Source organism: Rhamphochromis longiceps, linkage group LG6 (assembly GCF_057381845.1).
Source record: "Rhamphochromis longiceps isolate RC_006_pf linkage group LG6, R_longiceps_female_GT1.1, whole genome shotgun sequence".
NCBI lineage: Eukaryota > Metazoa > Chordata > Actinopteri > Cichliformes > Cichlidae > Rhamphochromis > Rhamphochromis longiceps.
The window spans coordinates 40,889,159-40,905,389 of record NC_140562.1 but is presented as its reverse complement, the minus strand read 5'-3'; the positions used below and the strand labels follow the sequence as shown (position 1 = coordinate 40,905,389).

Sequence of the window (16,231 nt, the reverse complement as noted above, 5' to 3'; positions counted from 1 at the left end):
ATAAAGTCAAAGTCATCATTAAACTCCAGGACTGCAAAGCTATCACTTGTGCTACACATTTTTAAATGATCACAAAATAATTTTATAAACAAAATGTTTATTTACATTTCTTTCATTTTAACAGCCAGTACAAACAAACTATGCAACTTGACTTGACAAAAATCAAATCAATGTAAATTCACAGTATGTACAATGAGGTTTAGGGCTGTAAAAGAATGTGTTAATATTGTGTTTGATATTTTTTGGGAAAGTTAGCTTTTCAAACATATCTGAGAAAAATTAGACATTTACACCAAAGTAAAGACATCTTTTTTTTTTTTTTTTTTTTTTTTTTTTTAAATACAGCACAATGTTGAACAGAATGAAAATATGTTTAAAAATAAAAAAAGATTCACTTTTAGTCCTCCCTGAATGAGGTGGTTAATTACTGTGCAAGTAATACAATTAGACTTCATTGCCATTTAGACATCAGTAATGACGTGGCATACTGACAGAAATTGAAAGATGGGTAATGGAAATTAGATCGTATTTTCAGTCTCAATTTAATTAAGACATGTTTTAACCTTAGTGCATATTTCAAAATCCAACATCCAAATTCCAACACTGGTCACAAGATGTGCTTTCCAGAGTTATTGTGGAAAGATTATCAAATACTTCTTTTTTAATGATAGGCAAGTGCTTCAATTTTTGTAACTGTATATATGAAAACAACATCAATAAATTACCAATTAAAAAAACTAACAAAACATCTGTTTTTAATGTGTTCAGTTGACAATATTTAAAAACGAATGCAAGTGTATTATGGCGAACTCATTACAAAATGAGAAAAGAAAAAGATGACAGCTTTAAAATGCCACTAGGACACTAAAGTCCATGTCCAAAACAAAAGCATTATGTATGCCACAAAGGCTTACTTGAGTTGAAGCCAAATTTACCTTAACAATTTTCCCTAAACTAACTCAGGTACAACATTCGGGAAGAAATACCATGCCAAACTGGGGTTATGCTCTCACACATCTTGTGACATCACCTACTGAATCAAAAAGTATGAGAAAAGGATACCTGCATATTCTGACAAACCAACTTAAATTTAAAGATGTATATTTCTGAAAAACCTCAATCTCCATCTATATTACACTTTACTTTGCAGAGAGCACACAGTGCCATACAGAACATTTTAAAAAGAAAAAAAAATAAAGTTCAACACTCTGGAAAGTTTCCTCATCTGCTTGCAAGTGAGGAGGAACAAAAGTGTAGCTAGTATAAAGAACAACTGTCACTAATCATTATGCTGCATCACTTTAAAGTACAATTTGTGATTTTGGGGAGATTTACTTGTCTAGCCTGTCTATATTGCATCGTTTTTATTTTCAACAGTACCAAGTGGCACGCATGTTCGTCTGTTGGCTTTAGTTAAGTTGCTTCCGTTCTTTAAGACAGATGGATGGATTTCCAACAAAGCAGCAAATGAGTACAAATTCCCAAACTCTCGAACCATTCTACAAAGATACAAAATAATTATCTCAAAAAGGCAAAATAAGTAAATTCTCCATTTGCATATAAATTCCATTATAAAAACCAAACAAACAAAAACCCGCTCCACAGCATGCATTTTCTGAATTACAAGAATGTATATTTCCTATTTCAAAGCATACCATTGTTCCAAGGTGAACATGGTTTCTTACATGTCCATCTCTCACGGACCACCATGTACATTTTTAACATGTTTTTTTAGGTGACCCGTCTGCGTGAATTTCTTTGAACAGTGTGGACAGGCATGTGGTTTCTCCCCTGTATGGGTGTATTTGTGCCTTTTAAGGTTATTGTAGTCTAAAAATCCTTTTCCACAGAATGGACACCAGTGTCTTTTCTCTCCATTATGCCATCGCAAATGCACATTCAGTTCTACTCTTCTTATGAATTTCCTTTCACAGAGGGTACACTGAAATGGTTTCTCTCCAGTGTGGATCCTAATATGTACTTCTACGTCTCGTTTTGTGAAGAATCCTTTTTTGCAGATCTGGCAAATGAAAGGTCTTATCCTGCCATGCACCATTTGTATGTGTTTTGTAAGGCCAAAGCGGTAGACAAATCCCTTCCCGCAATGCTGGCAGATATGTATCCGACCATTACGGTGCACCCGGCCGTGGCGTTTAAAGCTCTTGGAGTCTGGGAAATTCTTCCCACAGAATGTGCATGAGAAGGGCCTGTGTCCCGTATGAAGACTAACGTGGCTTTCCAGTGCAGCACTGCTGCTAAGAATTCGACCACATTCCCCACACTGGTTCCTTAGCAGATGCCTACCTATGACTGACAAAGGCTGTAGAGGTGATACAATTGGTGACGTAACAAATTTGGGTTGGGGTGAATCAGGGGAGCCTCTGGGGTTTTGATTATCAGATCCCGTCTCCATCTTTACGTTTAACAAAGACGACTCCTTTTCCCCAGGTGGAGCCATTTCACTTTCTGTCATGACAGGAGGTATCCACACTTTAGCTCGACATTTTTTCCCAACCCCACAGTTGGTCCGACTCTCTGATAACAGACTTTTTGCCAATTTAGATTTGTTAGACTTTTTCATTGAAGCAATTTTTTTAGCTTTTGCTGCTTTAGCTAACTTCATAGCATTAACAACTTTAAAACCCCTTTTAGGACCAGTAACATCTTGGATTAGTCTGGGCTTCTTAGCAGGTGTAGATTCCTCAGTCCTTGTAGGACTGATGCAATTTTTAGCTATTGTAGGGGACTTGACACTTGGGGAACAAGTTTCACCTTTATTTCTTCTAGTAATAGCGCCACCTGTGGTTATACCAAAAGATCTTAATTCCCTTTTAATCCTTTTTGTCCTTGAGTCATCCTTGCTGAAAAGTGAACTCCTACGGATGCCAGACTGCCTCAAACTAGGTGTTCTTGGACTAACAGAAGGCAAGTCAGTCTTTTTAGGACTAGTGCTTCCTCTGGTTGACATTACAAGGCTTACAGAACTTGATTTTTCATTTATAGGGGTTGTATCATTGTTAGTCATTTTGGGGCTACCACTTTCTTTAGTTGAGCTAGGACTTCTAGAACTCAAAGAACCTTTTCTACCTGAAGGCGACCTCCTCGGACTTAAAGAACTGGATTTTTTATATCTAGGACTATCCCTACCCAAAGACCTCCTAGGAGTCACTGAAGTCATTTCAGGACTAGCAATTTCTTCATTTAAATTACCCTCTCTAGGACTCACAGATGTGGATTTTTTATTATCTGTGCCTAAACCATCTCTATGTGTACTGTCCGCCTTAGGAGTCATGGTGGTGGAATCACTGTTAGCCCTGCTCTTCTTAGAAGTTGGCTCATTATCAATCATCTTGGGTAAATCACCACCATTACACAGTACAGATCTTACAGGACTGATGGAAGATGGGGCATTATTAATTAGAGCTGTATTATCTTTAACCACATCTCTCCTTCCAAGGCAAACAGGACTGGTTTCCTTAGTTGACTTTTCACCGTTAAGACTGCCATTCTCTATTCCAAGTTTCTTAGAGATGAGAGTGGTAGTCTCACTTTCTGAATTCTGTTCCAGACTTTTTTCAGTTCTTTTAACTTGCAAGTGAGTTTTCAGATGACTTCGCAGCCGAACGACCAAGGAGTTTTTCTGTAAGCTTTTCTTCTGTAAGCTTCTCTCCGTCAAAGAAGCTTTACCATTTGCAAAGTCAGAGTTGGCCTGTATCAAAATGGAAAGAAGAAACAAAAAATAAATAAATAGGTACCACATTCTGTAGGGGTTCTAATAAAAAAAAAAACAATAACAAAATCCCACAACAACAACAACATAACATGATGACTATCAATTTCAATGTGTAACCACAGAAATTATGAGCCCCATGTACTGAATAGCATTTACCTGTTTTTCTGGATCTTGAACGATCGGTGAAACTGCCAGTTGTGCCAAGAACTGTGCTTTAGTCATCTGTAAGTGAGGGTCAGATGCCTCTCTGGACATGGAGGTAAGCTGTATGATGGCAGATTCATTCTCCTGTACGTCACTGCTGTCCATATTAGGAATGGGTTCAACAGATGTGGCTGATGTAGATGGCTGCAAATCTTCACCGACAGTTGCCTCTCTCATGACAGTGAATGTTTCAGATGACAGTTGAGCCCGCTCATGATTATTTGACTCTTCTGACTTCTGAGGTGTATTTAGAGTCACAGGACTAAGCATTTCGGTTACATCTAAACTACTGCTTGAAGATGAATCTAGCTTCTCTGAGATTGCTGGTTTTGAAGACATCTCTTGCATAGTACCTTCAGAAAATCCCTTTAAAAGCAGTTTCGATACCAAAACAGATTCGTTGGGGGATACTGAAAATGGAAGTTTGGTTAATCTGACCACAGGAGTGAGCTTCCTATCAACAGTCGGCTGTGATGCTGGTATTATCTTAACTGACTGTTCTAAACTGGTTTCTGTAGGAGTGCTTATCACTTCAGAAACAGAGGCAGTTTGTTCAGGAGATTCAGGGCTGTCGGTTGTGTTTTCACTTTGAGAGAATGCTGTGTCATCGGAAGCTGAAACACTTAACTCCTGTGAAGCTGCAGTCGACTGTGTAGATGTCAATGTGACAGGAACATCACGAGGCATTGCTGCCTCTTGCATTGCTTTCACAACTATTGTCTGTGGCGGATGTTTACTTGGTGCCACTGCTGCCAACCGTATTGGAACTATGATTGTTATTTTTTTGTGTGGTGGACCACCTGTTTGCTGATTTTCTGATGGTTTAGTCAACTGTGAAACTGGGACTAATGTCATGGAGGTAGTATTTGTTTGTTGAGGAAGACAGAAAAGTGAAGGCGTTTCCAGAGGCAACCCTGCAACTCCAGAAGTTGCAAGTAAATTATTGTGTGTAGTCCTCGACTCTATAGAAGAAAGCTTTGTTGTAGACGATGCTATATTGTGAGATGGTCCTACTCTTGGCACAACAGTTATTATTTTAGGCCTAATTTTAGTCAGTTTTCTGGGTGCTACGGGGTGGGAAGATGGCAGGACAAAAGTTTGAGTAGCAGCATTTGATAAAACTTGCTGTTGTTGTGGTGTAACAAATGCTTTGAGGGTTTCATTGGCCTCTACACTTGACTGAGATTTTACAGTAAGATTCTGTGTCTGTGGTTTAGCTAGGATTTTGTCCACTGTTTGTAGGGTATCCACACAGGGAGCACAATGAGTCATAGGTGATGAAATTTTTTCGGAAGACGGAATAATATTTCCCATTGTTGACTGATTCATTGCTTCAACTAGCAGCATTGCATCCTGAAGTGTTGCAGAAGTGCGACGTTCCTTGTGCTGACCGGGTGTCAGTTGTGGTGAGTCCAATGGAGGAGAGTTCAATGTTTTCTTTGCAGATAAAGCTTCAATGGATGGAGCCTCAACTGCCTCTTTCTCTACACCCGTGGGAAGCTGCTGAGTTTCAGGGTCTACTGGCTTTTCAGAAGAACTGCTACTCAAAGACAAAACTGAAGCAGGCAGAGAACCAGCCTTTCTATTGTCCATGTTTTTCAAATCAGTGCTTGCCATCTCCTGTACAGATGGATTGGCAGTAGAGGAAGTCTCTTTCGACTGAATCCCAGATGATCTTGGAGAGGCAAAAGCAGAAATCTTCACTGCATCTACTGCAGTGGATTTGTCAACTATTTCTGAAGGTGTGTTCAACTGTTCCTGGCCTTTTAAGGCATCAAAAGATGATGACACAAGTGCTTCTTTTGGTTTAATTTTCTTTGGTGGCCGTCCTCTTCTACGCCGTACTGACACATTAGTTTTGGAAGTAGCTTCATCTTCTGCCAAGCTGTTTTTTAATTCTTCACAAATAACTTCTTTGTTGACCAATATGGACCCCCCTAACTGTTCATCTGCACAGTGCACATGTGCAGATGGCTTAACAGTAATAGCAGTTTGTTCATTTTCTACTGTTTCACCATCTCTTTGACATTGCTGAAGAACCTGTGTCTCTACTTCTGATGTCTCCTGATCAACTTCAGACTCTTCTTTGATATTGTCCGTCATTGCAGCAAGTGAAATAACTATTGAATGTTCTGAATCAGTGGTCTGGCTCTGCGTTCCCTCTGAACGGCTACTCTCTCCCATACAGGATACCTCCCGGACCATTTTGGTCTCTTCATCTTTTCGAGCTAATGTAGTTTCTTCTGTTGAATCTTCCTGGTTAATAAGCATCCCTTCATTTTCAGTTCCATTTAAAGAGACATGTAAAGAACCTAGGCACCACAGTGATAAAGATGTCAGAAGAAACATAAGAGGAAAAAGTTACTAAGGCAGAGAAAACTCTGGAACAATGAAACTTTAGTTAGACATTTTTTCCTTTTCCCCTTAACATTACATGGTCCATACAATTATTTTAAAGGGAACTGTTTATTTTATTTTTTTTAAAGATGTGCTAAGTCCTGTTTTGATTTGGCACTCATATACTACCACTGGGAAATGCTGCACACACAACCTGTTTACTGGTGAATAATCTTCCACTATTATTTTGGATGTTTAAACTCTGCCAACCATTTAGCCTCAACCCTTTCTACCTTGCACTTTCCCTACTGACTGCTATAGTGTTGTCGTCAAGCTGCTTCCCAAATGAGGTTTCATCTCCAGGCTAGACATACACAAAAATTAAACTGTAGCTAAGGATGGCAGTTGCTGTTGTGCTCTAACACAATCTGCAGCAGGTGGGGAAGACCTGCACTACAGTTTCAAACAGCTCTCTCACACAACAGAGGCAGAATCTCAGTGAAGTAGCAGTTGATTATGACATTCAGTTAACTAAACACATTTGACCATCACAAGATAATTGGGAAATAATACATTTGCTGATGAGCAAATTCAAAATGCCATTATTTAATTCTTACAATTCTTTCTTTATTCCAAAACCATCAGTTTAATTTCCTCACCTGAAACATTACTAAGGGCTTGTTCAGAGGCCACTGCTGACTCAACTTCCTCTTCTTTTAACTCAGACTGTAGAGAAGTATCACTGTATGATTCCTGTAGGAGGAGGACAAAAATTTAGGTTTTGAGAAGGTGCAAAAAAATCAGAACATTTTATTTTTTTAATGCTGCTATGGTACACACAAACCTCCTGTTTGACAAGTATAAATGTCATCTGAGAATTTCCTCCCTGCTCCTGCAAACCATATCCAAACCTCTCACCAGCGTGTAACATTTGTTGGTTTTTTAATGATGACTGCCCCAGTGGCTGACATTGCTCGACCAACACTGTGCGGAAGGAGACAATATCTGTAAAGAGAAACATGCAAACACACAAAGAAAAAACAGAATAACTAATTGTTCAAGAATAGAGTTCAGAAGAGAGTTGAGTACAGCGACAATTTCCAGGGGAGTAATGAACTAGTTTTATTGCACCAGCAGAAAAAAGTGAAGACCGCAATGTCACCGCTTTGAACTGGAGCTGGCAGTGGCAGACCTTGCAATTCTCTAGAGATCAGCTGCAAGGCCACTCTAACCAGAAGTGGAAACAGGTATAGAGGTAGTGCTGCTATACTATGCTCACAAAGGTTGGAGAACAGAGAATACAGTAGCCACCTGGAGTCCAGGTGGCTACTGTATTCTTCAACTCTACTGGAGTTGAAGTCTTGAGCTCACTATGGAGAAAATTGTGTGCACATTAGGGCTGCCATGATTAGTCGACTAGTCACAATTACGTCAACTATCAAAATCGTTGACGACTAATTTAATAGTTGACTCGTCGTTTGAAGCTTTGTAAGATCCCAAAAGACGCAGGAATAAGTAGTAGGATTTAAGAGTGTAATAACAGACTGAAACAGAAGATGGCAACACTGCATGTACAAGGATGCCAGCTGCCGTTAAACCCCAAAGAAGAAGAAGCTGTGTCCAGTATCATAGTTGTGTCCAAATTCATGAACTTTTGCTACTCTGGTTAAACATGATATATAAGTCACTTAGATACCTTAAATATTTTATTGCTTGGCTTTTTTCAGTATTTTATTTGTTCCTGAGCAAATCTGTTTGGCTGAGATTAAAGCTATAGTTTTTACACAGCTGAATAAACGTCAAGCAGACAACTGATTATCAGTTATTATCAAGTGTCAGATGCTCGAGAATATACTATCATCTTGTCTTTATTTTTAGTTAGCACATACCTTAAACACTTAAAGCTGTAAGCTAATGATAGTTATATAAAAGCAGATGCATGCTGGTGCAATACGCTGTACGTGTTACGTCCAATGGACGCATGATCTGATTAGTCGACTAATTGCAAAAATAATCGGTGACTAGTTGGCTATTAAAATAATCGTTTGTGGCAGCCCTATTGCACATATATGCACACTAGGGCTGCCACAAACGATTATTTTGATAGTCGACTAGTCACTGATTATTTTTGCGATTAGTCGACTAATCAGATCATCATCCATTGGACGTAAAACTACAGCTTATTGCACCAGCATCTGCTCTTATATAACTATCATTAGCTTACAGCTTTAAGTGTTTAAGGTCTGTGCTAACTAAAAATAAAGACAAGATGATAGTTTATTAAATTTTAATGAAATTTGGAGATTGTTTCGGTGAAGTTTAATAAACTCCTTGCTATCTAAAATATAACAGGACACTGGAGTATATTCTGGAGCATCTCACACTTCTGATAATCAGTTGTCTGCTTGACGTTTATTCAGCTGTGTAAAAACTATAACTTTAATCTCAGACAAACTGATTTACTCAGGAACAAATAAAATACTAAAAAAAAAAAGCCAAACAATAACATTTTAAGTTATCTAAGTGACTCATATATATCTAACCTGAGTAGCGAAAGACGGCGGTGGGTTTGAAAACGATTTGCGGGGAGTCCGGTGTTCTCACGGCGCTAGTGAGCCTAGCCCCCAGCTCGCTAACGAGCTAGTGGGTAACAGATGTCTCCGAAAACGTCGGAGCACTTTTGAAAATATGTGGTGTCCTGATAAACTGAGCAGATATTTGAGGTTTACACAGCTACATTGTATATTGTATAGCTTTCTTGTTATATGTAAAATTGTATTGTATTTATTTAAATTTTTACTTTTTAATTATTTTACCTGCATTTTTTAATCACTCTTATATTTAAATGTTCATTTGCTATTTTATCTAGGGATTGAGAGTAACGTAGTTTCTATTCTCTGTATGTCCTGTACATGTGGCAGAATTGACAATAAAGGTGACTTTGACTTGACTTTGACTACATTCTCGCCTGAAAATATGTTAAACGTTTATTTTGTGACCCAGAAAGAATAATAAGAGTAACATTAAAACTAACTAGCTGCCACCATTGTTGGAAACTGCGCTGGGCCGCGCTATGAATTCTGGGACACAGCTGCTTCTTCTTCTTCTTCTTCGGGGTTAAACGGTAGCTGACATCCTTGTACATGGAATGCTGCCATCTTCTGTTTCAGTCCGTTATTACACTCTTAAATCCTGCCACTTATTCCTGCGTCTTTTGTGATCTTACAAAGCTTCAAACGACGCGTCGACTATTAAATCAGTCGTCGACGATTTTGATAGTCGACGTAATCGTGACTAGTCGACAAATCGTGGCAGCCCTAATGCACACCCCGGACCACTGTCAAGAGGCCAGGTCCACTGAAAAGACCGCTTTACTCTGTGTTTTGAAGTTCTGGCTACTGGTGGGTGTCTGCATAACTCACCCATGTCTTACCCTATCAAGCTTTGTTTTTACTCCTAAGTAAGGATAAAATTTTAATTTTGGCTTAAGTATTATTTTTTACTAAGAAAAGCATATTAAAGTTATAAATTGACTTGCATATCATTGAGTACAATTAGGATTGTACTCAAGCTATATGTGGAAGGAAACCGTGACCTAGGACAAGCTGATGGCATAAGATGTAAGTACAACTCCTCTGGTTTCATATGCAAAAAGTAATTATTGCGCTAGCTTACGTGGTTCCGGTTCTAGTGATTTAAAAATAGTTACCGGCTTTAAAGGGTTAACATAAAACCATTATAAAAATCAGAGATGATTTATTTCTTAGTAAGTCTTTAGGAAAATACTACAACTATACTGTATGGAACAATTCCACAAATACAGAGATTTAAAAAAATACAACAAAAAAAAACAACTTCTTATATATATATATATATATATATATATATATCCCTAGTACAAGTTGAAGAAATGTTCAAATGTAAACAAAGGAGAACATTAATAAACAGACATATTAACTCAATGGCAAGGCAAGAAAATATTAATTTGGGGGGAGGTTAAATTGCACAATAAGTGCAGTACTATCTCAATTAAGGCTCATATATGGATCTGCTATGAGGCTTTACCGCAAACCCAATGTGGTAGCCAAGTATGACACAGCTGCTCAACAGTCGCGCTACGTTCTGTGCATAGCTGGGAAAGTGCCGTCTGAGAAAAATGATTACTGCCAGTGAGTTGGTAACAAGAGTCAATAACTTTAATCTGCTGTTTAAATCAGTATTTTTTATTTTATTTTAAATTGCGTCATGTTTTTTTTGTTACAATAAAGAAGTAACATTACAGTCTTTCTCTTCTGTAGGTAGACAAAGGTACAGTATGGGAAAAAGTTAAGATATAGTCACGATTGGACTATAAGACAAATAGTATGAACAACCACCAATACATATGAAGTCTTACATTGTGCTTGTTCTAAAGGATGGCAGTGACACCTCTTTCAGTGTTTTGGAAGCATATAAACAGATCTGACCAATCAAACCACTGCATTAATGTTGTACTCGATGGTAAAAACAGGCACTGGTACTGCATATACAATAATATGATAATAGTAGAACAATACCATTTAAAATTCAGACACACAACTAGATGCTGGGATGCCAATTGGGTCAATGTTAATCTGTAAAATTATTTCCCTACCTCGTCAATGTGGTCCTAAGTTTGCCAACAAGCTCAAACTGCCCCACTGACCTCCTGAGCCAGTATGAAAGCTATCGTGATACGGCTTCAGCGCCGGAATGAAACCATGAAATTATCCCTGATGTGGCCTTTACTTGAGATTTGGATGAAACCAGAACCTCCATTTCTTTCTTCTCTTGTTTAGAAGCATCAGGACCAGCTCATCATAACTTGATGTAGACTTCATTTTCTTTTTTTTTTTTTTTTACCAGTGCATTATTTGAGCATGATTCTTTTGCAAAAATGCAACGCGTTATATTTATTTAAATCTGCCTGTCTAATATACAAAGTTATACATCGTCTGGCGCTTCCACCAGTGAGTGAGTGTATTAAACAAAAGTCTAGCAGTATTGCTGGGTCTCGACTGACTCGAGCCACTGTTAGAGGTGATTGTGAATTGGCATTTAGACAGACCACCTTTTCACATATCAGGGAGTGCGCTTCTGGAATAGCCTTCCACTGTCAGTGAGGGAAAGTAAAAGTATCCCCATCTTTAAGAGTCACTTAAAAGGGTGGATGAGGGACACACAAACATGTGATCATGTTTAATAATCATGCTTTATATTGGACGCGAAAAAGAGTGTATTTAAAAAAAAAAAAAAAAAAAAAAAAAAAAAAAAAAAAAAAAAAAGGGAACCAACTATTAGTGTAATGGGTCAGCGCAATATCAGGACAGTCAGGCCATGTGCAATACTGGAGTTTGTGCAATATAACTGATATATATCGGATGACAGTATAAAAACGTCTATCGTTTTATTTTACGCTATCGTTTGTTTTGTGGTGTCGCAAAATAAGCTGTTTACGGCAATATTTTTCATTGTTTTGATGGTCACTGTAGTGGCTATATTAATTTCTTAAAGTTCTATCTTTCTCTTATATTTTATATAACCACACTACGGGCGGACAAGCGCCTGTTTTTATGCGTTGTGGTTAGCGACAACGACGGTAACACCATCGCGTGTCCGCTTGTTTATGCTCCACATAAACCTTTCACAATAAAGCTCAAGATCCTGTTGAGACTTTTCAAAATAAACTGAATCACGTGAACGAGCAGATTATTTACGGATGAAAAGTAAAAAAAGAGCCGCCAGGTGCTAAAAAATAAACCTTAGACTCAAACGTTAGAACAGGCTTTTCCCCGCAGCACGCCGTGTAATAAATGCTCACAAAGAAAACAGCGGCCGTTACAACTTATGTCTAAAAATTAGAGCTGGGCGATATGAGATTTTTTCATATCACGATATGTTTTTTTCATTTCAGGCGATAACGATATCTATCACGATATAAGCCAAATAACTATATTTGTAAGATTTAAATGTGCCGTTGCTCACAAGTAAAATGTGAAATAATCAGCAGCTTGTTTTTATTTAAATATTTATTTCCCATAATAAGTTCAACAGGGTAGATGTACTTACGGAACATGAGACTTTTTCAGATAAATAAAGGCAAATATTGCAAACTACACAAAAGGCAGCCGCTAAAGCGTTTAAGTTTCAAAATAGAACAAACGAAACAGACTAAATTGTCAATTCCACTTAGAAACAAAATATGAATTCTAAAAATAAATCTTAGTTTGTTTTACAGAAGAACAGACAAAACTGACTAACTTTTGTCAATATCAAATAAACAGAGAACTAAAAGGAAATTCTCAATCTCTCCTTGTTGTATAGCTTAGCTTTTCAAACAGTTTTAACAGTTACTTTAGTCTGACAAAAGCCCAATGACGAATTAGCGCTTCCAGTCAGAGACTGAGGCTACGTCCACACGTACACGGGTATTTTTGAAAACAGAGATTTTCCGTTTTCGTTTTAAAAAATAATCCCGTCCACACATAAAGGCAGAAATGAAGGAAAACGCCGCTATGAACATGCCAAAGCAGCAGGTGGCGCTAGATTCCTAACCGTGCAGAAATGTTGGCCAATCAGAAGTCTAGAAGCCTCGGTGGGAAAAAGTAAACAAAGCTGGGGCATAGAAGCAGAACAGAGTCGTATGTGTGGACGGACAGTAACTGTGTGTATATGTAAGCATTTAAACACCGCAGAAAGTAGAATTAACAGTAACAGTATTGTAGAAATTCATTTCACCGAAACAATAACGTGGCGCACAGTGTGATGCATGCACCAGTTTATTGTATTTCCAGACTTGCTTTCGGCACAATTTACAGTGCACGCTACTCTGTTTTTTGTCAGACTTGAAATAGCCGAAATACCTTCACACTACGGAACTTCTATGGCTCTTCCGTTCGACAATCTCTCCGGCGTTGGAACCATCATCTGTTTTCTCTTCGGTCACACTCGGTTGATTTTTCTAGTCGGCACACTCATTTCCTCCATTATGCGCTGGCTCCATTACCCGCTGGCTGCTTCCCAAACAAACACACGTGCGGCTTGGCACTTGTGCTGTACGTAACAAGTCACGCGACGTGACGCTGCGGCTGTGATTGGTTCGGCTCTGCGCTACTTAATTTGGATTGGCTGACCTTTTTTTTTTTTAAGAGGACAAGAGCGGCGAGGTCTATAGCGATAGCTTAATTTCTCTATCGAGTAAAAGTTATATCGCGATACATATCGTTATCGTTCTATCGCCCAGCTCTACTAAAAATGTATCGTTTCATGCATCGGTTAAAACACACTCGACTCCAGCTACATGACGCGCAACTGGAAACACTTCCCGCAAGTCGAGCTGCCTGAGATCCATAGAATTGACAGAAAACGTTACATTTTTGTGATTTATATCGTTATCGGGACGATAGAATTCTTATATCGGAATATGAGATTTTGGTCATATCGCACAGCCCTAATAACTGATGTGTTTCCGTTATTGTCATCTATACTGTCCTCTGTGTCCCCTCTTCTTGTCATTGTTTGTTCTAATATAATGTGATCACTGTTTTTGTCCTTGCCACATGATCTGTAAATAGTGTCTCTGTATGTTTTTACTAACTTTTGTTTAACTCCAACCTGCCAGAGGGTCTGCAGATGAAAATCAGCCCAATGGTATAATCTGGCATATTTACATTTATTAAAATGTTCATTAATCTGTATTGCCCTTCTACACAAGTGTCTAAACAAGTTTGCATTCATAGTTTCATTTATTTTTTTCGCAACACAGTCATTATGTATAGACCTTAATACTGTTGTTGCAGATTCAAATCTGGGACTTCCAGACGCACTGCTATAATGACCCCACGCACACTAGGTGGAACTCAATTATAACAGAAAATGTCAGTAACCGAGTAGAGTCGAGTCACATTGAGTAGCTACTAGTGAGAAAGGGTTCTAATTTCTGCAAAACATTCTAACAACAACAGAGAGGCAGCAATTCTCTTAAACAATTGTTTGGTTAATACTTCGTCTTAATCATCTCCTCTAAAGGAAAAAAAAACATTCTGATGTTTTGAATGCTCTTTAAACACTACATTAGAGTACACAAAAACATCTGTGATACAAGTTTATGGACCTTTGTATTCTAGTTTCTGTTTCAGAATTATTACACAACTTATCAATATCTAAATACAAGTGTGGAATAAAGCTATACATTGATAAGATTTCAGTTCAGTTAAATTTTTTTTTTAAATACACGTCTTAGTGGTTTTGCCTGGCACTATGCCAGTGCCATTAGAAGACTGCAGTTCGTTATCAGCCCCCTCATTCGCACCTCACCAGCTTCCTGTGTGGGAAAACCTTAGTACCATTGAGTGTGAACGTAGTTACAAACAGAATAAGAAACAGGTTTGCATGTGACATGGGTGTCCACGACCAGGATGCTGACGTAAAAAATTTGTAATGTGTAACGGTCTGTAAACTACAGCAGAACGAACAAAAAGAAATATACTCGGGGGGGGGGGCATAAAGAACTGATTGGCCAATTTAGAAGAGGTTCTGGCTTCCTTTAGCTAATCCTAATTGTATTTTATAGATAAAAACCAATATAAAGATAGAAGTGGTGAGTCTGAGCTGTAAAGGAGCAGTCAATTTAGCTCAAATCAGTTATACCAATGCTCGATTTCATTTGAATAATTATGGAGCATCTGTTCAGTTCCTTATAAATATATATACATGTAAAACGTTTTTGAGCTTTATGTAGCCATAAAGAGACGATTTTTTGAAGTTTGGACCAACGTTCACTGTCCTCTAAAAATGGAGAAACTAGTATGGTTTCCCTCCCATTTTGGATCCCACGCTCAAGATGACTATGCTGAGAAGCAAGCATTAACAACTATGATGTTCAGTGTGTTCCAGATAACATGAATACACGTAAAATGTTAGCTAAACACAACACATACCATCATAAGCCAGTTATAACTTAATATTAGTTAGCTCGGGGTGGCTAACATGCTGTGCAACTCACCACACTGCACGGCTGTGTCGCATTTCTCGAAGTCGTTGCTTTGCCCAGGAAGAGGCTGTTTTTCTCTTTGATAACTGCCCGATTGGCTTTTCGCGTTCTCAAACTGGCTGCATTTTGTTCTGAGGTCCTCATTCTCCTTCTTGATTTTGCATATTTCTGCCTTCAGCTCGTCAACCATAGTTTCGTAAAGTTTCGTGGTTTCTGCAACAGCGCTCTTCAGCATGCTCTCCATGAAAGAGGCATACTTCGTCTGAAAATCGTCCGAAGACATCTTGTTTGTCGTACTGTACTTCCTGGATACAGATACGAGCCCACCTGAAAGAGTGTCTTTACTCTGGCGTTTTTTTTAAAGGCACGCCGTCAGAAGCTCCGCCAACATGGCTTCTTCACATGGACGGACGCGATCTCTGCTTTGTGTGACGCACATTGGATGACTGACTTACGCAAGCATCCGGTGTTTCACTTCAAGCCAAACTTTGCTTTTTGAAGAAGTTCAGTCAGTGAACAAAAAATAAACTAGGAAATCTGTCGGCGCCGAATTATTATTACTACCGTCGTATAATCCCACACAACACCAAGAGACCTCAATCTTTTCGTTGCAGCTGAGATTATGCTTTCTTGTTCGTCGATTTTGCTTTAACCGCAGTTGGTAAACAGCTTTTAAGAGCATTACCGCCACCGTCTGGATTGGAGGATTAATCGGAACTTTAAGATATCCGGGGTGTCGAACTTGTTTTAGTTCATGCATAACTTTAATTTATTCCATGTGCTTTTTTATTTACTTTTATTTATTGATTTACCGACTTTTACTTACTCCTCTTCCTCCAAAAGTGAATGAACTGATCTTTAAAATCGTAAAGAATATTTTCCAAATAAGTCATTACTTAGACTCCATCTCATCGTATCTGTAGCATCCTCTTCTGTCACACACAGCC

At 38.4% G+C, this 16,231-nt stretch overlaps 1 protein-coding gene across 1 annotated transcript; it reads right to left on the bottom strand.

The window, feature by feature from the left end:
* Positions 1–1,447: 1,447 nt before the first annotated feature.
* On the bottom strand, positions 1,448–15,902 carry LOC146668729 (uncharacterized). Its single transcript, XM_085410723.1, has 5 exons — positions 15,297–15,902; positions 7,119–7,279; positions 6,934–7,027; positions 3,890–6,249; positions 1,448–3,709 (listed from the first exon to the last, which is right to left on the bottom strand). Exons 1-5 carry the CDS (start codon positions 15,565–15,567, stop codon positions 1,697–1,699), a joined length of 4,899 nt encoding a protein of 1,632 aa, XP_085266849.1. The 5' UTR covers positions 15,568–15,902; the 3' UTR covers positions 1,448–1,696.
* Positions 15,903–16,231: the final 329 nt, after the last annotated feature.

Bases quoted from the DNA above. Each gene is read 5' to 3' on its own strand.
- LOC146668729 (XM_085410723.1), bottom strand. From the start codon at position 15,567: ATGTCTTCGGACGATTTTCAGACGAAGTATGCCTCTTTCATGGAGAGC. The intron at 7,028-7,118 runs GTTTGTGTGTAC...CTCCTCCTACAG, and splicing joins TTATACTTGTCAAACAGGAG to GAATCATACAGTGATACTTC. The intron at 6,250-6,933 runs GTGAGGAAATTA...TGTGGTGCCTAG, and splicing joins AGCCCTTAGTAATGTTTCAG to GTTCTTTACATGTCTCTTTA.